Source organism: Lentinula edodes, assembly GCF_021015755.1.
Source record: "Lentinula edodes strain Le(Bin) 0899 ss11 chromosome Unknown C8R40scaffold_73, whole genome shotgun sequence".
Taxonomy (NCBI): domain Eukaryota; kingdom Fungi; phylum Basidiomycota; class Agaricomycetes; order Agaricales; family Omphalotaceae; genus Lentinula; species Lentinula edodes.
This window is the reverse complement of record NW_025764379.1, coordinates 1-25144: the sequence shown is the minus strand read 5'-3', so window position 1 is coordinate 25144 and position 25144 is coordinate 1. Positions and strand designations below refer to the sequence as shown.

Below are 25144 nucleotides of genomic sequence, written 5' to 3'. Positions count from 1 at the left end.
GTAGTCAAGCTTGAAATCAAGTGTACCATCTTATCCCAGTCTTTAATATCTTCTTTACCCTTTGCTCCCGGACTCCCGGATCATCAGGAACCCCATTTAGGCTGCTCATACCAATCTTGCACTCTTGCCATAATTCCCGGGGACACCAACAGTGTGTGAAGGGTGTTGCTAATAGCTTCACCGACGTCCCACTCCCAGTGTGTACTACAGGCCAGTACTCGGCTCCGGACCTCGGAGTTATCCCGGGCCATTTCTGGCCCATATCCGACCTCAGAACCTCTATAGTTATTGACCTGTAGGCACGGTCTTGTCAACACGGTAAAGAACTTAATTGGAAGTGCAATGACTGGATATATCGATGATTTCAACGCTCATGCTGCCAACATCTTGATGGCTATATTCGTTGCTACTGGTCAAGGTTCTGCGCAGAATGTTGAAAGTTCTAACCGTATGACACACATGAAACCGTGAGTTGGGTTCTTAATCTGCGAACTCTTCAAAACTGACGTGTATTCTAGTACCAATAACGATGAAGACTGACTTATCACAGTCTCAATGCCTTCCATTGAGGCCGATACTGTCGGCAAAACCGTCCTCGCTCCCCAACAGGCTATCCTCGAAATGCTTAGGTTGAAGAGTGCTCACCCTATACATCCTGGTCAAAATGCTCAAGCTCTTGCTTGCTTAATCGCTGCGGCCGTTATGGCAGGAGAACTTTCGTTGGTGAGCGCTCTTGCTGCAAGTCATCTCGTCCGTGCTCATCTGGTGCACAATCGCTCTCGGCTCGATACGCCTGCTGTTTCTACTCCTGTTACTCCCGGTGGTCCTTTCAGAACTGAGACTGGTGGTGTTTTCGGAATAAAGGCGAGAGAATTAGGTATGACCGCTCTCACACCGTCGGCGTCCACTGGGTCATTACCCCCTTGTTTGTTAGAGAAACCTTGAATGCTACCACTGCAACATTCGTATGGTATGTTGCTACTTGTCTTGGTTTTGTGGGTTGAACTGTGTCTGCTGGCCGGTTGGCGTTTGTATCCGTGAAGATTGGATTTCTCGGGTTTCGGTCGGTGGGCCGTGGGTGTGTGGGTCCTGTGTGGGCGTAGATCTGCGGCGTTGCGTCTCGTTGCGTACGACGCTGGGCATGTTATGGCACTTTTACTTCAGCGCTTCGAAGTCCAGCGATGTCTCTGACCTTGGCTTCCCTGTTTCTCGACTTTCCTTCTCCCCCTGTTGTCTTTGCGCTCGCGGTCTTTGGCTGCCTAAAGCATAGGAACTCAATTTCCGTTGCTCGTTTCGTATCTGTAAGAATCTTTTCCACCCCATCCAAACGGTTCTGTAGATTCTCATCCCCCGGCCGACGCGCATACGCCTGAGAAATTTTGTTGTATAAATCCGATAGTGTTTTCGCGGCTCTAAGTGTGACATATTTGCCCAATGATTGGTGCATGAATTCGATTTCGAGAGTCGCTTAGTAAAAAATGTAAAAAAGAAATGACTGAAAAGATTCAAGGAATGAGGAACACTATGATTACCCTCAACATTCTGCCCATCCCGAACCTCTTCACCTGTTTAAAACATTTCAATGCCTCTTCTGCTAACGCTTCCGCTAGGTAATTTCCAGCACGACTTCCGCCACACTCGTGATTTGCGCATGGACCCCCACGAGGTACATTAGAGTCTCATACATGTACAGGCGTATTTCTTGAATTCGCAAAGGCATTGCTATCGGGTTGTTTTGGACATTGTTGGAGTACTTACCTTTCGGTTGAAGAGTCTCATACCAATCCATGCTCTCATCGAGGACTCCTCCACGTACAAGATCCGTGACCACAGCAGCGCGAGGCTTCGAGTACCCTTAGAACGCGGTTGTATCCAGTTCCGCAATGATTGTCATTAAAGTCTACATTCCGGAAATCAGATACAACCACATATCAGGAAGAATGGGTACCTGTCTCTCCTCTGTGATTGTAACTCCGAAAGCATTTTCCAACTGTGTGATCATACTGGGGAAAACTAACTTGGAGATATAGTTAAGGTTCGAAAGCACCAGCAACAAACGACTGTCCTACGACATGTAGCATTCTGAGAATATGGACAATCAGGTCTTATTGGAAGAACATACCTTATTGCTTAAATGCATTCGTCGCATTTGACGTTGACACAATTGTAACAGGATGTACTCCTTTAACATTTACTCCCCCTTCTCTTTCATCTTCCATGAGCTTCACAAGACCCTCTAAGAAAGTATACAGTACGACCATGAATGTCTTGACAATCGACACGAACGCTGCGAGAATAGAATTCTGAGTAATCGACACTACCAATCGGTGGTGATATGCCGTCGGTAGAGCTCCATCTGAGTAAGATAGTGTGTTACAGATGAATCACAGGGACTAGAAACCCGGCCCATGCTTCAAGATGATGAAAGTCGCTGGCGTCTACTGGCAGTAAGCTAACGCAATCGCGCCTGAAGGGAATGAGTACCTCTCAGCCAAGCAACAATTAACACATCTTCAAACCTCCACTTCGTACTATCCAACAACCCCTTCAGGCTTGCGGAGACATCACCGGAAATCTCCATCGCATTGAGTTCATTAACACAATCCTGAATTTCGCCAAATATTTTCAGAAGATAATGCACGGTCGAAAACGATATTGAGTTTGAGGGTAACAATGTTGAAATGACATCATTACTGGAGGGAATACCCGGGGAAGACGTTACAGCCATATCGGAAAGATTGAAAAATTGGGATAGGAAGGAGATGTACAACTTGACGATATCTAAAGCCAGAGTGCGGCATTGGGAGGGACTGCGGCGACTACTTGATGATGATGATGAGGTCGATGCCTATGAATGCGTACCGTCAATAAGTATTGTATCGAAGGTTCATTACTGTAAAACGAACTTTCTTAAACTTTCCATCTATGAATCCGTTCGATATCTTCCAAAAGTTAGGCAAGCTCTCCATCATCTCCTCGCCTACATTTTTCACAAGATCCAGGACAGCTTGCCAAACAAGTTCGCCGACCAACTTCGCTAGATCTCCTAATGTCAATACGTAGGCAAGTAAACGTAAAGCTTGTATTTTCACCGGTGACTGCATCTGGCTGTTTGGCTTCTAACGTGGAATTGCTTTGCCGCAACTGAATGACTAAAGAGTCTGTCAATAAATCGCCAACATTGTCGAAAACGCTATTCTCGAACGCGGCAGTCACAGCAGCAGTAGATATTCTGAATGTTTTGTTCATCTGCTCTAGAATGTGTTTGTACTGACTATCCAAGTATGTCCATGCAGGATCCTCCGTTAATGGCAGTTCAATTAGTAGCCTGGTAACATAAAAAACGGAAATGCTCAGGTTATGGTTAGATTCTTTCAGTTAAACTATTCTCACGTAAGGGTTTTCTCCTGTTCTTCTACACTCCTTCCAGGGTCTCTCAACTGTCCAAGGAGCACATTTCGCCCATGGCTTTCTCAACGTTCACCCACACCCTGTCTAACATACGCTTTTGTTGCTGTTATTCTGCTGATGTAGGACCACCCCATGCTCCGCCTCCTTGATCGTCTTTCTCTCTATCTTTCGATGCACTGATAGGAAAAAGCTGACCCAGACAAATGTCAAGAAGAAGCTTGCATTTTTTGTAATCACGCATCGCAACTTCGTACCGATCCTGACAGATAGAATATATGATATGAATACTCAACCTGTCCAAAAGGATTAGCTCGTCGTACTCACAGTCTCTATCGACTCGATGATCAAACTGAGTAGATTGAGGAAGAATTTGCGTCTTTCGAAAACGCCAAGCGTTGTTCAGAGCTTGTCCGCTTTGGAGGTATTTTCAAAAACCGGAACAAAGATTTGATTAGCCTTCACTGCGTCCTGTAAATTAATCATGGTGAGTTGGAAGGCAAGAAACACGTGAACACAATGTTAGCACATACGCTTCAACTCGTCCCGTAACGGTTTCGATGTGTATTCTGTTGAAGATTTCAGTAGGCCTTCCTTCATTTCAGCATAAAGGGATGACAAGAGATGAATATCGATTGGTATCTCGTCAGAATAGATTAGCGCGCCTACCATCCGTACTCGCCTTCACGAGCACAAAACGATCCAAGTTATCTTCAACCCGGATACGAATGGCCTTCAAACGGGCATTTATAGAGCATTGGAGATGGGATATACCGGATGCAAGATCCTGATATGTTGCGTTGGAGTGTACAAGGGTCAGAAAGGCTTTTTGGATCGAAGGACTTCGACAGAATGAAGACAGAAGACTGGGAAAAACGTATTCAGTCAGACCAGTTGAGATTCTTGCAGCGTGCTCTTAATAGTTCACTTGACTCCGTTTCTTTCAAACTAATGCAAACTTCAACACAGAACAAACCGTTTGAAGATAAAAAACACACCTGACATCAGAACCAATGCCTAACGGGTCACCTTCCGTTTGATTATTAGAAGATAACAGCGCGCCAGCTATAAAATCTTCCAAGTCATAATCAATATTCTTCCATTGCCTACGCAGAATTCAGCATTCAAATCTCCTACATTTGCACCCTAATATTTACATGGGATTCAATGACGAAATCTTGCACGCTTTCGAAAACGTCGCTTTATCCGCATCGACGTTGAACTTGGGTATCTTACAGGAAAAGACGGAGCGAATCCCAAGAGGACAGATGAAACGGTTGAATCAAGCCTCTAGCTAGTAATCATGTGACGTCAAGCGCTTCGTTGACTATGATGGGCGTCTCCACCAAAATTAACCTCGACCTCAATGTCATCGGCGATTCCCAAATATTTTCAGGATTCAACCTTTCATATTTTCAACCAGACACGTATCGCCCATCTACCCACACATGATTGTGTCCAATGCTAACTCAGTTTATGACGATCTCTCAGTTTCAGCTAGAAACTCGTACACAATGAATTTGTACGACTTTGACGGCGAGATCCATAGAATCACAAGTATCCAAATCGTGCTTATCGAAGCCGAAACGTACCTATCGGATGGCAAATCTGACTCAATATCTGGGAAAACATAGTCCGAGGATTTTGTCAATGACCCTAATTTTTTTGCGAACGCGGATAGGACAGCGACTGATAGTCCCCGTAGCCTTGCCAATAGAAAACATAAAACATATACAATGGTATAGAAGTTATCGGGGTCAAGAATGAGGGATATCTCGTGCCAGACATTTTCTTGAAGTATGACCCATCGCCATCACCTCATAATCTATCCTCACAGTTTTCTATACATAGACACACACCCGGGAGTTACGGGATGGCGACAAACACATTTCTACCAGAATCTACTCCAGAATTCTTCCGATCTATCAGAAACCACGCGTGATATTATCGCATGACACTAATCAACCTCCCAGATAGTACATAAGAATGTGGACTTTTGTTCTATCTGTCCAATGTCGTTTCGGAATACCACTATGTACGTGCCGACAACGCGGAGTGGTTCTATTCACTAATTTATATTTGTAGTATTCAGAACCGTGTTTTCTTTTGTATGTCATTCGCCGATAACGAGATACCTATACAGATGTCTGCAAGACGTCGACAAGCTTTTCTGACGAACATTCCAGTACACACACGCTTTCAAAGGGGGATTATTTAAATACAATCACTCCGGTTACACACCTTCTACATAAAGGTCCAGATCGCGCGTATGAATTCGTAATAATTCACGTCAACCCCAAATGCTACCAAACGTCGATAAAAGACAGAGTACTTGTTTTACAACATTTTTTTTCAAGCATGATTTGTTTCAGTTCTGATAACATTGTACTGCAAACCATCAAACAGAGTAACATCACAAACTGAAATAATGAATTTACCTGTTACATTTGCATTTGTCTGTGTAATGTTATATGAATGTTGTCAGATGTGAAAGAATGAATCAATGCATGCAATGCATCTCGATTCACATTCGTCCTCAAAAGACCAACACGGATGGACAAGATTAGCTTTGTAATACCCGCTTCAGTTTTGGTGAATGGATCATCCTAATAACCATTGCTTCAAGAACATTATATGAAACATTACCAGAACTAACCATAGTCATTCCCGTATATCGATGTTGAATCATCAAAAGTAACTTGATCAAATCCTGCCCAGTAGGTGCCGAAATAGACAGCGAATTATTTTTAACGTAGTCGAACAATTTGCAAAATTCCATCCAGACTAAACTTTCGTTGACCGGACGATAATTCGAACCACGAACAAGTTTCTGAATTGCTGTCATCGCAACATCACCTCTGAACAGCTGATTCAGAACAACAACATAATAGAAAGATAAAACATACTGTAAGACTCCATTATCAAGAACGGTGTTGACTGCATTCATTTGTGCTCTGACTAGAGCAATGTTATGAGGTCCAATAACATAATCCACAATTGCACCAGGAACACTCAGAGAGCAGAAATCAACGGTGTTGTGTTTCCGGGTGTAAGCCATGTCCCAACTATTTGATTCTATGATATCAACAGAAGACAAGTTGCCACCGAGATCCTGGAATGGTATACGACAACAATGAGCATCACCAACATATCTCAAAGCTAAAAATGAGATAGATGAAGACGGATCACAAGCTTGCTCAAACGTTGGCCGGTGTACCACGCTGAATCCTCGGTCCTGATATTTACGAATCGGACACATATCGCGCATATTCAACGGAGCCTGGAGGTCGATAAGCATCGTTGTTTTATCCTCCAATGTGAGCTTAGGAAATAAACAATATGCAGCGCGATGTGTGAAGATATTCATAACACAAGCTATAATGTAATTAGTTTTAATAGATGACTGCATTCAAAGACACTTACTTGAATGGAAAGAAAATATAGTTTCCAATGGTGAACCGCGGGTAGCAATTAACTGAATTTTGGATGAACCGCGAATAAAGTTCCACACTGCGGCGATCGTATCAAATGTATAATCCCGAATGTCTGAATCGTTGGGTACAACGACGACTTCTGTAGTTGTACGTTCCTTGTTGTAAACCTCGGAAAATGCATTGTCGAAGTCGGATACTTGTCCTTCAACAGGCTTAAACAAATAACCGCGACCTATAAGCCACTCCACCACAGGTTTACAGAGACCATAGTGACAATACATGTCAAGATCACCGTTGTAAACCTCTCTGTTAAAAAATCCGAGCACCGTTGAGCCAGAAACAAGAAGAGCAATTGAACTCTGCCAAATTGATTGTAAGTATGATTACTTTTCTTGCATCATATCATACCTGTATCTTTTGAAATTCTGCAATTTCATCGACGCTGAAGAAATTGCGGTACGCATATTGAATGCTAAACACACACTGTTTGTAATGCGTAACATTAAACCGCGCGGTTTTAGAACATTTTCCCAATGCAAAAATATCTCGAGGAGGTAAGCAATCCAAGATGGCATCGCAAGTTTCTATAGGACTGACACGTAATATCAACAAGCAGTGTTATCAAAGATGAACATATGCTCACAGCGTACGGCGAAAAGTTGTACAAGACATGATCACAAAACAACATCTTTGAACCGTATATTTGAGCAAAATTATACAGGCATTTGATTGTTTCCACATACTACTTATTACTACGTATAGCATGGAACATTTATTAGATATAGTTATAGTTCGAAAGATATAAACCACAATCCATGAGATTCGATTTAACAAACACATATGCCATCTGAATTAATACTATATATTGTATCACATGGAACAGTTATCACAATAGAAACGGTGGATTCGAATGATCTGCAAAGCTGATTCAACAATCAGCATGAAAATCGAAGTCAGATATTAAAGGTATAAACGTATCTGAATGTAATCCTAAGGGCTATGCTTCTATTTTTCCACGTCAAGAACGTACAAGGTCACGGTAAACAGTAATCGTGAATATACATTTAGCTCTGTACTGGAACACAACTCATTCACGAAAATATATGCTGTAGTTGCCTGTACGCCATGGAACCCTCACAATATCCACATCAATCGTCTATCGCCAGATACATCGAGAATTCACCCATTGCTCTCCAACACCAACAAGTTCAACTTATTCACAGTGTAGCGAAACACCTATTCAACCATAGGAATAATATCGACCAAGAACCTTTACTAGTTATCATTGACGGGAAAGCAGGTAGTGGAAAAACCATAACCTTAAACATCATTTGAAAAATGTTTGCCGACCAGCACAGCTTACATCTACTCTTTATCGGATCCCATTCACAACCTGTCGCTGCGATTAATGGTGGATATCATATTGAACGTGACAAAGCCATTCCATATCATATAATAAACCAAAAACAGTACTTCATCATAGACGAATCGCAAGCATGCAGCACTTCTACCATTGAATCTTTCATCCATCTTGCAACTACTGCAAATCACAGAGATGATAAGCATAAATCATGCGAAATCTCTGATCGAAAGAACATTCTAGTATTCGGAAATCGGCACGGATGGGTCTATAGTGACCAAGACAAATCATGGTGGACATCAGCTGTGAAAACGGCTTTCACAACCTGTATATATTTCAACACAGAAAAAACAGTAGAACCATCGCGTCATGCACAATTGCTCAACTCTGCTTGGGAGTTGTTGCAAGAAGGAGTGCATTCTTCCAAAACACCAAAACAGACACCAGCCGAAATCTTAATCACACCCTGGCCGTTCATGCAAAAAATCTGGAACAACGAAGCAGTAAAGACGTTCGCCACTTTGATCAAATGTCCATTATACATATCTCATGCCATCGACAACACAGGTTACGATTGCATCGACACCAACTCCAAATCTTCATTTGCATCTATGGTATCAGGTCTTAGACCACCATATGCTGAAGTACCCATATGCGTAAATATGCCGGTCACCGTCATTACTGGTAAATGGAGAGGATACTGGGGTCACGTAGTAGATATCTGTGCAGAACCTGACACAGATACAGTTGAACAGATTCGAATCAAGCTTGGAACTGAGCTCGATACTCTAAACCCGACAATTGACCAATTCATAACGATACACGCTATCACATCCCGTATCCACCAACAACCAGATATTTGTGGTCGTCATAATCCCATCGCTATTGACAGATATCAGATACCAGTGATGCCGCGCTTCGCATTACTCGAAGCTGAAGCAGCAGGACAATTCTTCCATCGTGGATTCATCGACAATTGTCGAGGACTTGAACATTTTAATTCCTTATCCTTTGTTCTTTCACGATTTCCATCTCCAGGGAGTATTCGAACGACCGAACCCTATTCCGATGCAGACCTTGCAATTCTGATCGATACGTTGAAGGATAAAGATGACGATGAAATGTGCGACGACTTAACACCACGTATAACAAGTATACATTTAGTCTAAAGCGACGATTGCAGATCGATAAAGGGAGAAGCGCATTAGCTAGCCTTTGAGACTTTTCATTTACACATCAGATACTGTTTGTAGTCTCTGTATCGAGAACTCATTGTGTATTCCTCTCTGGGTCTCTGTTAGTAAAATTGACCTCTTTCAAGGAGGTATCCACGATATCTTTGAACAATAGATGCTGAAGCCGTCTTTTGCAACAATCCTTCAAGCAACAAAACTCAAGTATGCTCAGTCACCAATGAATGATGCCTTGTACGAAAAAAAACTCAACTTTAATCAGGATTCTATTGTTCAGAGCAGCTGTGAACAAGTTTTTCTTCGTTCATTCAACTGTTAGCATCCGCTCAAGTGCCCAATCCCGGGACTGTTCTCCGCCCTACGATCGTCTTATGGCCCTGAGTGGGCGAGGAATTTACTCCTGATCGCAAACCCGCCTTAGTACTCGTCCAATTTTCCCTGGACCAAGGCTCTTCTTTCGGCTGAAATGCTTCACATAGCAAGGTCATTCTCTCGCACTAGTGCTCTCAAGTGCTTTGAGCTGGATTGTGCATGCGACGTTCGTACTTGTAGTTGACATCGTTGTTTGTTTGTTCGTTTTCAAGGGGCGTCCTGCGCATGTGGCCTGACCGAGGCCCGATCACCAACGATCTTGTCCGCCGTCGGACCGTCCACTCTTGATTTTGTTGTTCGCGTTTCCAATACTTACCCTTCTTGCCCTGTTACCTTTACCTGAATACCCCTGAAGCTTGCGTATAAGACCATGGACTTCTTCGTCCCATTTCTCATTCTCCCTGAGTCCTACAACCCGATCCACCACAGAAAAGGCGTCTCCCTCCTCTTTCGGTCCTTCCGCAATGCGATCTTCTCTGGTTGTTGCAGCGCTCGCATCCACCTCTCTAGTAAGATACCACACTCCGTTGGGCATTCATCAAGACCCTGAATCCACTGAGGCTATCGTCTTCTCTCTTTCTGCGTTGAACAATCACGGCGCGCCTATACCACCCAAATCTTTCGGTTCTCGTCCTGGGTGGTACCTTGACGACGATCCAGCTTCGGCAGACGGTCTTCCATGGCTGAGAGTCATGGTGAACTATCTACTGACTGTTCATTAGATGTCATACTAATATTTTATTTTTTTCCGTTTGAAGGACTTATGCGCAAACCTTGCTCAAAGTGCGAATGCTATCAAATGTCCACCCATCAAAAAGAGTGCGACAAAAACACTTATCAAATGTTCTACCTCCGCCGCTCCCACCACAACAGCGGCGGCGACGACGCAATCTACATCTACACCTTCATATTACACAATCTTCAGCGGCCTTGATGGAGCCATTGAAAGCTCAGGCTATCTAAAGTACGGACTCGTCGATACCATCAGCGATAGGCGTCATATATAATAATCAATACAGTATGATAGACTTCTAAAATACAACAAACAGCCAAATTTGGCTTCACGATGTCAACGGACTTCTTATCAAAAGATCTACCACTTCCTTCGATATCACTGACCTAACGCCACAACGTGGACTGCTATTTACAGATCATTTCATTATTAGTTGAGGTCACGATGTCAAGCAATATATAAAGTACCAAAAAACAACTTCGCCATCTATTGGACAACATACATCATCATGGATGACATTCACCGTCCCATACATAACCAATTCGTCATGATCTCCAACGTCACAGAATCGGGAGACCCTACGGGTAAATCAGATTAATCTTCGATCAGCTGTATGTTGATCCATTCAATTACAGCAATTTCTCCACGAAATGAAAATGGTGAGCTACAACTACCGCAGTCTCATGAACGCACAAGTAGAATATTAACATTGGATTAATAATTTTGTACTAACGTTGTCTAAGATGAACCTAACGAAACACTACAACATGATTCAATGGAAACTGAATCACTTGCAACCACCGGAAACCGCTACTTTGATCGACATAATCATATCAATGATCATAATAATGACTTCGAAGAGGAAAACATTCAAAGCACATTAAGCTATAATCCAATCGAGATAGCACCTTTCCCTGTCCGGAATTCACCAGTTTCTTCAACTGAAACAATAAATGAAATAGCATCACTATCCACAGGTACCATTACGTTTTCATGTCCTGCTACAACATACATAATGGATCTCCTCAACATAGACTCTCAAAACACTGAACTTCTATATCCACAAATCTACATTGATCAATTTATTTTAAACAATGCAAAATGTACAGAAAACAACACAGTACACCAAACATTGTCAAGTCTATATGAAATGGATCTTATCTGTCCAATGTAAGTAACTTATTCTTTCATGGGAAAACATTATCACCTACTAACTTTTACAGATGTCAAGATATATAGTGAGTTGTATTCAATCTTGAAGCAATAATCAACAAGTTATCAATCTTCTTACAGTATATCAGCACAATTATTGAATCCTTGTGGTCATACCATTTGTGGGCCTTGTGCAGATCAATGGCTATATGATAAGGTGACACATATCAGAACATACACTCAAATTTATGTTATAAGTGACATTTTTTAGGGGGCAGAAACCTGTCCTAACTGTCGCAGAAAAACAAACGACCTCCGACCTGTTATACCAAATATTATTGTCAACAACTTTGTTGAGAGATATATTCAAGTTTGTGCTCTCAGTGGTGATGAAGCTTGGCAAACAGATGGAGTGAAATTGATAGAATGGCTTGAGAGAGTAAAGTAACTAATCTGACAACATCCATCTTGATATTTACATGAAACAATTGATGAATTCACAGGGAATGGAAAGCAACATCAGATTGAATTTTGGCTCCGATGGAAAAATGTACCAATAAACTGTTTGAATATTGTTCTTTTCATAATATTTATAGTCTGTGTATGAATTCTACCTGATACCTATTGAATAGTAGATGAAGACAATTCTCTATGTCATAAGAATACGACTAAGGATCATAAAGTGTCCAATAGGTGAGATATACAGAAACAACAAAAATTCCTTACCTGCTGCAACAGGGCAAAAAATAAGATAAAACAAACAATAGTACTATCATATACATTTTCTCTTTCTTTTCTTCTTACCATCTATTATCAATACCTCTTCTATACATAAATTACTCCGAATTTCATTTTCTCAGTTAGCAGTGCATTATCCATGTAGAAATCTGTAAATTATAACATAAACAAGGTGTGAACATATTGTAGGGTACCAGCTAACTCACATTAATTGATTCAAAACAACCAAGGGTATATGACTGGGGGTAAGGCCGCAAGCGGCAAGGGCCGAACATTTAGTACTACTATATCCAATATATACATAATTGGTCAATCTCCTGAGTATAGTGATGTGTGTATACACAAACAGTATAGCACTTTGTAATGCCCTGTAAGGCAGCGGCCCAATAGTTGACTGTTGAGTATGTTGAGTGACCATGTTCATGAATAATCCTTATGGAACAGCAGCAATCAATAGCCATCAATTGGCACTCTGCCTGTCTCAAGTTGAAAATATTACATGAATACAACCATGAAGGGGCAAATAACTCTTACACTGTACAAGTCATTTATATCTTAAGGTTCCTTTGATTAATTGCATAAGCAATACTGCTTTAGCTGCTCTGCTGCCAATTTCTACTATTGCATTTGATTGGGCAGATGCCAACTTGGTTTATACTTCTTTGACTTGATGAGTTCGCTTAGTCATACTTGTCTATATCGGTCAAGATTTGGTGGATAAGGCCAACTTTCCCCTATAAAAACAGACAAAACATTTTTGTAAGGAGCCTTACCTGAAGGTTCAGCAAAAACAGACAAAACATTTTTGTAAGGGGCCTTACCTAAAGGTTTGGCAATAATCTATGTACCTCTCTATAGTACAATTTATTGTAATTTTATATGGTGTATATGAAACTAGAAATACTACAGCAACCCTATCCTGACATACACAGAGCAGCTTCAACATCCACCCTATGTTGTATAATCTAGACTCACTACAACATTTTTTTGTCTTCTGGCAAGGTTCTTTGTGCTGTGGTTCCTCAGCTCGCAACTATCTCTCTGATGTGAGTATATCTCATTTTGGGGTACTTAATCATGACATACCTTCTTCAATTTTCAGTTAGGCAAATAGACCTGTCATGAAGCAGTAGAGGCAGAATGACTATGGAGCAGGAAAGTGGAGTGACTAAGTAAGGCAGTGAAATGGAGCAGCTGAGCAAGATGGCAAGGGGAAGCAACTAAATGGAACAGAGGCAACCTAGTCCCAGATAATAACAGAGATATATTAAGTACTGTAATCATAGGTAATAATAAGCAAACACATACTTGGTCGCAGATAATGACTCAGAGGTCAAGATAAGGGACCAGACCATGGAGGGTTGGCTATATACATAATCCGGTCTGCGAGAAACAACAATGTAATATTGTACAGTTAAGGGACAAGGAACATGGCAGAAACCAGTAAAAGGAGAAGGTAGATCAGGTGGATCAGTAATTGATGAGGAATTAAGAATGATAAAGCGTGATAGAAATTGCCGAACATTTAAATAAGGATCTTTACAAAAATGTCTCATAGAATGTATGTTGGCCCTTGTCCCGCCTCCCACGCCCATATATAGACAACAGTTATTATATATATCAAGCTGGGATACGCTGTTGAGCTCACCTCAGTTGGTAATGAAATAATCAAGGAAGCCTGGGAGTCTCTGTTGTGTGTAATCTACTTGGAACTGTATAGTTTATGGTAAGCACAGCATATACATGTAAGGATTCAAAATGGTTGTATAACGCAATACCTGAAAACGTGAGCTAAAGTTGCGAACCACTATTGAGAATATTGACAATGGTATGCAGATTGAAATGGAAGCCCTCCTAGACAGTGAAGCCACAGAGTCCTGTATCAATAAGGATTTTGTAGAACAGCACCAACTCTCTGTCAAGAAGTTACCAATCAAAATGTTGACCGATAATGCCAATGGCACTCTGAACAAAAATGGTTCTATAGAAGGCTATGTACAAGTCCAAATGGTGACAGATGATCATGCCAAATGGATAGTTATGGCAGCTACCAATTTAGGCAAAACAGATATCTTCCTAGGCATAAACTAGCTACGTTATCATAATCCCAGCATCGATTGAAAGGAATCTATGTTAACGTTTGAACATTGTCCTGACAAATGCGAGTATTTGCCACAATATGAATCACCCAAGAATGATAGTACAAAGAAAAAGCTTGTCAATGGTGAAAGGATCTTCTGGTTCAATTGGAAAGGATACCTTTCTGACCAAGGTCATACCAAAGTACAAACTACTACTACAGATGCCACTACTGCGTACCTTGTTGGATATGCTACTAAAAAAGATTTTGACCAAATGCCAGAAAGACATTCATGGGATCATCCTATAGAATTAATGCCAGGCTCTAAGCCAGTTGATTGCAACGTTCATCCCCTTAGTCCACCAGAACAGAAGGCTTTAGATGAATTCCTGAAAGAAAATATTAGATTGGGATGAAAACTGTTAAGATCATGTACACCATGAAGCCATGCCAGAGGCCACAAGGTATCTAAGGGCAGAGGGCCGAATGGAACAGTAGTGAAGCTATTAACAACACTGCTGTTACATAGCTAGTCCCCGGAAATCGAGAGTAAAGAAGGAGAGAACTAGGAGCAGCCAAGTCAGAGCAGCGGTAACACTGACCATGGGGAGCAAACCAGAGAACCTAAGTTCTGAGGTTAGAGTAAGGAGAGCTTCAAGACAACAAGCCTGAAGACTTGAAGGATGAGAGAAGAAGATCTAGGGTGATCTACATTGGAGAGGATAATCTAAGTTGATAATTAAACTGAGGGAATACAGTATTGTACAGGCAGTATTTATACCTACAGATCGGCGCATCGAGCGGAGCACCAGTCTAACTACTAAGAGCTATACATGTACTACCTGCAGGGTAGAGAATAAGACAATAAGGAAGAGACTAGGTAGAAAGGGAATGTGTTGAGCAAGTGAGGGGAGGGTCCTCGGCCCAGGGCTGAAGATATGAGATCCGGCTGAGGACAGCCTTCCGAAAGCGTTCCGATTCGTTCATCTTCCTTTCTCCTGTTTCTATCCTTCGCTACCGATGGATATTTTATCCCTACGGTTCGTTATCATCATTGAAGGCTATATATTTCCAATACTACTTATCAGTTGAACTACCTTATATACTACGTTTCGATATCGAAGCACCCTCAGCTTTTACCATTAGCTGAGGGTGAGTACAGTTTCAGTCCGTATTATTTATTCACTTATTCTAACTATATTCTTAGTTTAACACTGTTTGATAGGTAATTCAATATACACGAGCTTTTACCATTAGCTGAGGTTTAACACTGTTTGATAGGTTATTAGGCCCCGCCGCTGTTGATCTACACCGACTAAATCACTACCTTGCTACACTACCAAAGCTCACACGAAAACATATCCGTTCACCTCATCCTAACATCTTGAAACTCAAAAATAATGGCTAGTAACGGTGCTGTACCACCTCCTATTCCAGAAGTTTCGACAGATCTTAAGTTTGATGGAGGAGTCAAAATCAGCTGGGCTCCCATCAAGCAACGGATTGTGAACTCACTCAAGACTCAGGGCCTTCTGGGTTACACTGATGGGACTGTCCATAAGCCTGTCCCTATCATCACCGTTTCACCCCCTTCGACCACCCCTTCTCCGGACCCGGATACTCCTATTCCTACCGCCCAAACTCATCCAGAATTGACGAGATCTACAGCGATTTTCTCGCTTACGCCGTCCCTAGAGGAATGGATATTTCGAAATGACCGGGCTAAAGGTATTATTGAGTCGCATGTTGACGACTTGCCCTCTTTGATGCCCGAAGTCGACATAAAAACGGCCAAGGAAGTTCTAGATACTCTGGAAAATGAGTTTGCAAAGAAGGATGGAATGCGCAAGGTACTTACCGAGCGTAACCTACGATCTCTGACATTCCGTGAAACCACTCCGATTGATGAATTCTTCAACCAACTTCGTGCCCTCCGGAAGGATGAGTTTGAGGCAGGGAACTCTATCACTGATTCTCAGTTCCGAGATATTGTGATTGCAGCATTCCCTACAAACGCTTTTGACAACATCATTCAAAACATCACGGCTAATGCTTCCCTATACTCGACTACTGCCTCAGTGATCCAACAAATATCCTTCCAATACTCCCGTGTCGAGAACCGACCTAATGCTGTAGTTGCAGGCGATCGCATCTCCCAAGCTCACTCGGCTATTTCCACCCACGCTGCGCTGGTGTCGAGAATCGAACAACTCGAGCAAATGGTTACGGCTAAATTGGCGAGATCTGGAACTAGCGATAAGAAATGCCATAATTGCGGACGCCTGGGTCACTTGAAAGACGAGTGCTTCAGGAAAGGTGGAGGAAAGGAAGGTCAATATCCGTCATGGTGGAGAGGGAAGAAAGATGACACCATCATACTTAACTCCTCATCGTCCATGGCGATCGGGGACCCCACCCAACACTACGCAATGGTCGCCTCCAAGACAGTCCACACGAAAAGCGAACTGTATGCCGACTCAGGGGCTACAGACCATTTCTTTCGAAATCAATGTGATTTTGTTACCTATACTGTGTGCGAACGGATGGGCCAGTCATCAGAGAGGTCAACGGGTTTAGTAATAAAGGGTGTTGGAACGGCGAAGAAGACGGTGGTGGAAAACAGAAAGGCCATGGTACTCATCTTCGAAGGGGCACTCCATTGTCCTAGCATCTCCTCCGATCTCATATCCATCGCCTGACTTGATCGACTAGGCTACCAGATCCATTTTGGGAATGGATGTGCCAAGTTCTACTCGCCGGAAGGGATACATTTCCTAACGGGTATTGGTTCAGATGGTCTTTACAAGATTGAGGAATTGAAACCTATGGCCCTTGCAATAAAGTCCCGATCCCTTCATCATCCAGTCGATCTCAGTACATGGCACCGAAGACTGGCGCATGCTGGAGATTCTCGGCTTAACCTGTTGAAGACTAAAAACCTTGTTGACGGCTTTGCAGTTGCTAAGGACACAATGAAGGAGGAGGGAAAGTGTGAAAATTGCCTGACTGGGGCTGCCGTGCGACGGCCTTTTGACGCCTCCGTACCCATCGAACGGGAATTACTTGAACGTGTTCATCTAGACCTAACAGGACCACTTAGAACTCGATCCAGGGGAGGTTTTTACTATTCCTTACCTATCGTCGATGGCCACTCCGCGTATACCAAGGACTATTATCTGGCAAACAAGGAGGCGGAGTCCACACTTATAGCGGTGGAAACGTACCGGGTGTTTGCGGAAAACCAAACAGGGAAGAGGCTACGATGCGTACGGGTTGACGGAGGAAAGGAGTTTATAAATGATAAGTGGGGAATGTGGGCTGACTTGCATGGGATTCGAATTGAGCAAACTCCGGCCTATTCCTCATCAGCTAACGGTGTTGCAGAACGTAAACATGGTGTTACCTTCGCCAAAGTGCGTACAATCCTTCATGAGTCCAAATTACCCGACTACCTCTGGGCCATGGCAGCAGCCTATGTTACATATACGGAAAACCTTCTGCCTTCAACACGAAATGGGCTTCGTATACCTGCTGAGATTTTTTGGGGCGTGCGCCAGGATATATCCCATCTCCGTCCCTTTGGAGCTCGAGGTTCGGCTACAATCGTGGATGGTACATTGGGAAAGACCGATATGCGAGCTGTTGAAGGAAGAATGGTGGGATATGGGGAGCGCGGAGTTTATTTCTTGTATTTGCCGAATGGAAAGGTAATTCCGAGCAGAGATGTCGTGTTTGAGGAGGGTGTGCCTCAGCGTACTCTGTCGCTTGACGGAGGGGAGGAAGAAGAAGACCAAGGGAATGAGGACTCTCTATTTCCGCCTAGCGCCACAAAAGCCTCGGACACCACAGAAACCTCGGACGCCACACTACCGGTTAAAGTCGACTCGGATCAATCTCTTGACATATCCACTCAGAATCCAACTCGTAGGACTCGAACGAAATTTCGACCAGACCCCAACGTTCCCCTTCGTCGTTCTAACCGACTTATCTCTCTATCACCCTCGAATCCCTCTAATCTCGAATACATACCTCGTGCAAATCTGGCCTCAATCGTGAAAGGCTTTGATGAAGTATCTTCTGAATACAACACCGCACTTTCCGCCATAGGAATTCCCCCAGTACCAAAAAGCTACGCCAAGGCCATGGAAGACCCAGACCGATGGTTACCCGCCATTGAAAAGGAGATCCAACGAATGAAGGAATTCGGGGTCTTTGGATTGTTACAGGATCCTCCTGCCGGCGCCACTATTCTGGTTCCACTCTGGGTTTTGGCTCACAAAGTCGATGGAAATGGCAATATCGTGGAGGAAAAGGCTCGTCTAGTTGTAAATGGGAGATCTCAGGAAGAAGGTTGAGACTATTACCACACCTTTGCCGCTGTACTCCGTTTCGAATCCCTCCGAATACTCATTGCTCTCTGGGTTACACTCGGTTACCATATTTGGCAAATCGACTTTGCATCCGCATACCTCAATGCCGACCTTGACGAAGAAATTTATGCCTGGCCTCCCAAAGGTTTCCCTGGCAGGGGTACAGGAAAGGTAATGCGGATCAAGAAGTCTATATACGGGATGATGCAGGCAGGTAGGAACTGGTGGAGGACTTTAGATGGGACATATAAGGAACTAGGATACTCCCGTTCTCAAGCAGACCAGTGCGTTAGAACTCGGATATCCGAGTCAGGGGAGACGATGACAGGAACATACACTGATGATACACTGGGGGGCTCTTCGTCTATCCAGGAAATGGTCAGGGCGAAAAGGGAAATTGGCTCGAGATACAGGATAAAGGAGACTGATAGCATGCAATTTGCTCTTGGGATGAAGCTCACCCACGACCGAGAGAAAGGATGTGCGACATTATCCATGCCTGCCTATTGGGAAAATCTCCTTGACCATCATGGACTCAGGGATGTTAAACCAAAATCGACTCCCCTTCCAACTGGTGCTTCACTATCGCTTGGGTCATCTCCTCCCTCTACCGACGACGTCGAATTCATGCGCGGAAAACCCTATAGAGAAATTCTGGGAGCTGTCCAATTTGGTGCTGCTGCTTGTCGCCCTGATATCGCACACGCAGCAAACGTCCTTAGTAGATTTGCTCATGACCCTAGGAGAATTCATTGGCAATCCCTCATGCACCTCGTCCGATATATTAGTGGTACTCGGGAATTGGGAATTACATACACCCGTGACGCCCCTGGAGGTTTATTTCCAGTTGTGTATGCAGATGCAGATTATGCTTCGTGCGTGGATTCGCGTAGGTCTACATCGGGAGTCCTCACTATGATGGCTGGAGGACCGACTTTCTGGACATCGAAGAGGCAGGATGTCGTGGCTTTATCAACAACCGAAGCTGAATACATCGCGCTTTCGAAAGCGGTCCAGCAGGCAAAATGGGTTCATTCATTCCTCTCAGAAATCGGACATGGTACCTCTCGTCCTTTCCTTATCAGGTGCGACAACCAAGGAGCCATTGCTATATCTGAGAATCCGAAATTCCATTCGCGGGTCAAGCACATCGACATTCGGTATCATTTCCTCCGAGATGCAGTAGAGGGAGGTGATGTTGCAATTGAGTATATTCCCTCTGAAGATAATCCTGCCGATATCCTCACCAAAACCCTTGGTACGACCCTTCATCGTCGTCAGGTATCCCTGCTTGGTCTCCGAGAATCGTCCACATCCGGATCTAGGGGAGTGTTGAGCGAGTGAGGGGAGGGTCCTCGGCCCAGGGCTGAAGATATGAGATCCGGCTGAGGACAGCCTTCCGAAAGTGTTCCGATTCGTTCATCTTCCTTTCTCCTGTTTCTATCCTTCGCTACCGACGGATATTTTATCCCTACGGTTCGTTATCATCATTGAAGGCTATATATTTCCAATACTACTTATCAGTTGAACTACCTTATATACTACGTTTCGATATCGAAGCACCCTCAGCTTTTACCATTAGCTGAGGGTGAGTACAGTTTCAGTCCGTATTATTTATTCACTTATTCTAACTATATTCTTAGTTTAACACTGTTTGATAGGTAATTCAATATACACGAGCTTTTACCATTAGCTGAGGTTTAACACTGTTTGATAGAATGTATAGCAAGAAAGAACAATAAGGATGAGATTACAATAAGTAGTAGATCTCAGAGTATCGAGCAGCGGAACGGCAGAGCAGGGCACCAAAGCATGGACTTGACAAAAATAATCATCACATTCACCCATGGCTTCACCTTTCTTCTTTGTCAAAAAGGAAAATGGGACACTACAGCCTGTGCAGAATTATCAATTCTTGATAGTCTTACATTATCACCTGACTGTCATGAAGCGATGAAGGCAGAGTGACTAAGCAGAACAGGGAAGCGGAGCGACTAAGCAGAATGATGGAGCAGAGCGATGAAGCGGAGTACAGGCAACCTGGTCCCAGATAATGACAGAGATATATTGAGTATCATAGTCATAGGTAATAATAAGTAAGTACATACCTGGTCCCACATAATGACAGAGAGGTCAAGATGAGGGACCAGACTGTGAGGGAATGGCTTTATATACATAATCCGATCTGTAAGAAATAACGATGTAATACTGTACAGTTTAGGAACAAGGAAGGTGGTGGAAACCAGTAGAAGGAGAAGGGTAACAGGTGGATCAGTAATCAATGGGATTTGACACTGATGTAATCATACAAGTAAGGGCGTCAAGACGGTGAAAAAAAAAAAATGATAAGGGCTACGTACTTCATAACATTACCCCCCCTTCTTACGACCATTGCCCTCGATGGTCAAACCTTTGCTGCTGTGGGGTGTTTCTTGTGGAAGGCCCGAACAATCTTCAGAGCACGGTTGAGGTTGGGCGCTGGCTCCCAGGAGTTATGCCCTGCGTCATAGCCCTTCCACTTAACCAGGTATTCCAACCTCTTCCACCGGACCTGGCTATCCAGGATTTCCTGTACTTCATATTCCGGTTCGTCTACCCACATAAAGTCGAATGTGTTTTTCTACGTCATGGTTTGCGCGTTCGGTTTGACCATTAGACTGAGGACGGTACCCGGATGTAAGATCTGATTTTATTCCCACCCGGATCGTCAGGGTCGACAGGAGGGTCTTGATTGTCGTGATCACCAGCATCCAGATTGAAGTGAGGAGGCGGGTCATGAGGAGATTCTGAAGTAGCACAACATTGAGGTTGTTTTCCAGTACAACGAGCTATGGCTTGAAGGATTGGAGATTCAATCCAAGTAATAGACTGACCCCGAACCGGGGTGACCACGGGGGGTTGTCCATGGCGAGGAGTCAAGACTTGGACAGGCTGTCCATCACCAGTATACAAAGTACTGTACTCAAATTGTTGATATTCTTCCACGGCTTCAGGAAGAGTCGACGTAGTAGGAACTGTGGCTGGACCGAAACCGCAATTACGGCAACGTGGTTGACCGATGGCAGAGATAGATTCGGAAAACAGGGCAAATGATTGGGCTGTGGTGAAGAAAATATTTTCTTTGGAGTTAGCTTTAGATTGAGCTTGGGTTTTCAGAGACATAAAAAATGATAGGTCAGTACGACATTAATGGATTGAGTTTAATTATACTGTTAAGATCATGTACACCATGTAACCGTGCCAGAGGCCACAAGGTGTCTAAGAGTGGAAGGTCAAGTGGGACAGTAGTGAAGTTATTAACAACACCACCGTTACGCCGTTAGTCCCCGGAGATCGAGAGTATAGAAGGGAGGAGCTAGTAGCAGTCAAGTCGGAGCGGCGGTATCGCCGGTGACGAGGAGCAAACCAAAGAACTTATAAGTCCTAAGGTAGAGTAGAACGTACTTCAAGGCGTTGAGCCTGAAGACTTAGAGAAGGGCTAAATTGGAAAGGGAGATCTAAGTTTATAATTAAACTGAGGAACTACAGTAGCGTACAGGCAGTATTTATATCTACAGAGCAGCGCATTGGTGCAGAGCGCCAGACTAACTACTAGGAGCTATACGTGTAGTACCTGCAGGGTAAAGTAAAAGACAATAAGGAGGGGCTAGAATGAAAGGGTATGTGTAGCGAGAAAGAACAATAAGGAGAGATTACAATAAAAGATGGAACTTCGGAATACCGAGTGACGGAATAGAGGCCCGAGGCATGGACTTGACAGGGAGCTGAAACGCTCTGAGAGCATCTGCAAATGGACTTACAAGGACATTACTTATCTACCTAAGGCTGAGCATGAGGAATGGCTTAAGACCTGGCAAGAAAAGCTTGAAGTGCTCAAACAGTGAAGTACTTTTGAATTCATGGATCATCCAGCAAACTGAAAGGTTATTAAGAGCTGCTGGGTCTTTAACATTAAATCTGATAGTCACAAGAAGGCACATGTTTGTAAACACTATGCTTACTTACACATACATACATATAGTCACACATGTGACAAGATCACATTATATATAGACTCATCCTTCACAGGACACTACTTACCTCTGACTTCCATCGCTCATACTGAGTACTCTCTCATTAGATATCCACTCACACTTCTCTCTCTCTTTCTCTCAATCATACTTGATTCATAGTACCTTTGAGTCCTTGTGAGTCCTCCTCTCAGTGTCACCTGCGAAGCATTGCAGGTCTCCATTTTTTTTACTACATCTCAAAACCTGATTGGTGTGGAATATATAACAATAGACGCATATTTTCACAGTTGAATTCATTTGCGTTTCCTCATACCTTGCTTAGTTGTGAATTTTGTCTCCTCGGATATCAAAAATTTGTCCTCGCATTTTGTACTTTATGTTTCATTCTTGCATTTCATACTTCGTCTTTTGCATTGTCTTTGATTCGTCTTTCTTGTATCTCGCCTAGAGCCGGTTCCCGTATTTTGTCTTTTGCACCTTGAAATTTGTCTCTAGTGGCTTTTCATATTTCTTGCCCTTGTCATAATGTTTGTTTAAACATCATTCTTGGTTGTCAATGGTGACTAATATGTTGTCTACAAGGATCGTGCCTGGTACAAATCTGGCTGATAACAAGTCTCGGCAAGAAGGTTTACAGAGTAACAGCAAACAAACTCCAGACTCATTACGCCCATCTCAACAATCTGTTTCTGACAGATCTTCCATCGTACAGCCAATAGTGCTGGTCAAACTTGAAGCCCTAGAAACTACTCCGGAATTTGATACAATCTCTGAATTCCCACGTTTATCATCTCCTTCCTCTGACAAAGACATTACAACTACTTGCCTGAATGAATCTGGCAATATTAAGCTCTGTTCTGGCAAATATGGCCCTCAGATCACATCGGGAGTTGTACTGTCCCCCGAGGATCTAGATGATCTTTACGAAGAAGCGCGACACCACGCCAAGACCAGATTGACCAACGCTATTGAAAATGTCAGGGAAATCATTGCAGATGCATTTCATTCTCTTGTACACTGTGATTGGTTCCATGCAGAAAAGCTCCTACATCTTGGTCTGTCTCTAGAAGCCAAGGATGACTTGGATGAGATGGCGCCTTCCACTCTTCCTTTCCTCAATGCTCTCAAATGCAAATTCTGCGGCCATGATTGGGCTCAAATCCATGCCGGTCGACGTGATGAAGTTTGCATGTCAGTTGATGGTGTTGGCTATTTTGACGAGTACCTTTCCCAAGTGGAGGGTTGTAACAATTGTCTGAAAGGTGTTGGGAATTGCTTTATGCCTGCACAACTCCTCACGATCCTCGCCCGTGGAATCACGCCTACACTTACTGCTATTCTTTCCGAACAAGGTGTTGTCATTAATGAATCGATTTCCTACAAAGATTGGATTACTTTCTGCCATGATTTGGAAGTTTGCTTTAAATCTCATCTCATGTCTGCTGATTGCAATGGCTGCCATGGCAACTTTGGATCTTTTGCTCAAAGTAACATTCCTTCCAACAATAATGTTCCTCCTCATAAACGCACGGCGACAAGTGAAACAGCTACTCATTCCAACAAATGTACTAGCTCTGATAATCCTTCGACATCTGGCCCTTTTTACATGCATGCATTTAGCAAAATGCCAGACGCTATGTAGAAGGAGCAATGTGAGCTCTTGGGACACATCAATGCCTGTGTTAAATGTCACACTGCATGGGGCTCATGTGCATCTAACTTGGATAAAAGCACTGGTACCATTGCTGTTGCTTTGATCCATGGTGCTTCACTAAAAGATATCAGTCAATATATGGATGCTGGTCCTGTCCCGGTGGTTCTGGTGGACCCCATACCCCAATCTCTCCTTACATTCCCAATGAGCAATGTGCTATGTTGGAACTCCTCTCTGGTTTCAAGGGTTCCAACGCGACCACTTTTTCTTCTATTGAATGATCTATTGTAATATCATTAACTACTGAATTTCCACTATCCGATTCAGCTGCGCCGGCTGAACCTATATCTGCTCTTCTCAAATTTCCTACTCTTGTTGATTCTGGTTCTACTGACTCTTTTATCAATACTCATTATGTTTCTCAAAATTCTATTCCAAGTACCAAGATCTCTGCTGTTAATCTTTGTCTTTTTGATGGTTCATTATTTTCTAAACCCATTACCAATATGGTGAATATTGCCATTCGGTTCCCTTCTGGTGAGCTGCTTCTATTGCCCTTTTATGTTACTCATTTAGATTCATCTTGTAAAACAGTATTAGGTTACAGTTTCTTATCCCGCTACAATCAGTTGATTGA

General features: G+C 43.2%; 6 protein-coding genes across 6 annotated transcripts; 4 read left to right on the top strand and 2 right to left on the bottom strand.

Annotated features, from left to right (window-relative positions):
* Window positions 1–364: 364 nt before the first annotated feature.
* C8R40DRAFT_1164056 (uncharacterized protein) lies at window positions 365–5297 on the bottom strand (the record flags this gene model as incomplete). Its single annotated transcript, XM_046230439.1, has 21 exons — window positions 365–394; window positions 1193–1467; window positions 1577–1637; window positions 1658–1701; window positions 1759–1843; window positions 1949–2065; window positions 2163–2303; window positions 2395–2438; window positions 2485–2848; window positions 2907–3037; window positions 3093–3328; window positions 3394–3435; window positions 3456–3495; window positions 3541–3670; window positions 3847–3872; window positions 3942–3998; window positions 4078–4233; window positions 4337–4356; window positions 4407–4514; window positions 4566–4630; window positions 5268–5297. The coding sequence occupies 21 exons, from the start codon at window positions 5295–5297 to the stop codon at window positions 365–367; spliced, it is 2202 nt and encodes a 733-aa protein (XP_046079345.1).
* Window positions 5298–6388: 1091 nt separating this feature from the next.
* C8R40DRAFT_1016742 (uncharacterized protein) lies at window positions 6389–7433 on the bottom strand (the record flags this gene model as incomplete). The annotated part of the gene is made up of 3 exons (XM_046222938.1): window positions 6389–6783; window positions 6832–7201; window positions 7251–7433. Coding segments are annotated over 3 exons (948 nt in total), but the record flags the coding sequence as incomplete, so codon positions are not given.
* Window positions 7434–8180: 747 nt separating this feature from the next.
* Window positions 8181–9371, top strand: C8R40DRAFT_1177989 (uncharacterized protein; the record flags this gene model as incomplete). Its single annotated transcript, XM_046232776.1, has 1 exon — window positions 8181–9371. The coding sequence occupies one exon, from the start codon at window positions 8181–8183 to the stop codon at window positions 9369–9371; it is 1191 nt and encodes a 396-aa protein (XP_046079343.1).
* An 860-nt stretch (window positions 9372–10231) lies between these two features.
* Window positions 10232–10774, top strand: C8R40DRAFT_1177988 (uncharacterized protein; the record flags this gene model as incomplete). The annotated part of the gene is made up of 2 exons (XM_046232775.1): window positions 10232–10462; window positions 10526–10774. 2 exons carry the CDS (start codon window positions 10232–10234, stop codon window positions 10772–10774), a joined length of 480 nt encoding a protein of 159 aa, XP_046079342.1.
* Window positions 10775–11791: 1017 nt separating this feature from the next.
* Window positions 11792–12100, top strand: C8R40DRAFT_1062505 (uncharacterized protein; the record flags this gene model as incomplete). Its single annotated transcript, XM_046225475.1, has 2 exons — window positions 11792–11869; window positions 11924–12100. Coding segments are annotated over 2 exons (255 nt in total), but the record flags the coding sequence as incomplete, so codon positions are not given.
* Window positions 12101–23421: 11321 nt separating this feature from the next.
* Window positions 23422–24495, top strand: C8R40DRAFT_1177984 (uncharacterized protein; the record flags this gene model as incomplete). Its single annotated transcript, XM_046232774.1, has 1 exon — window positions 23422–24495. The coding sequence occupies one exon, from the start codon at window positions 23422–23424 to the stop codon at window positions 24493–24495; it is 1074 nt and encodes a 357-aa protein (XP_046079340.1).
* Window positions 24496–25144: the final 649 nt, after the last annotated feature.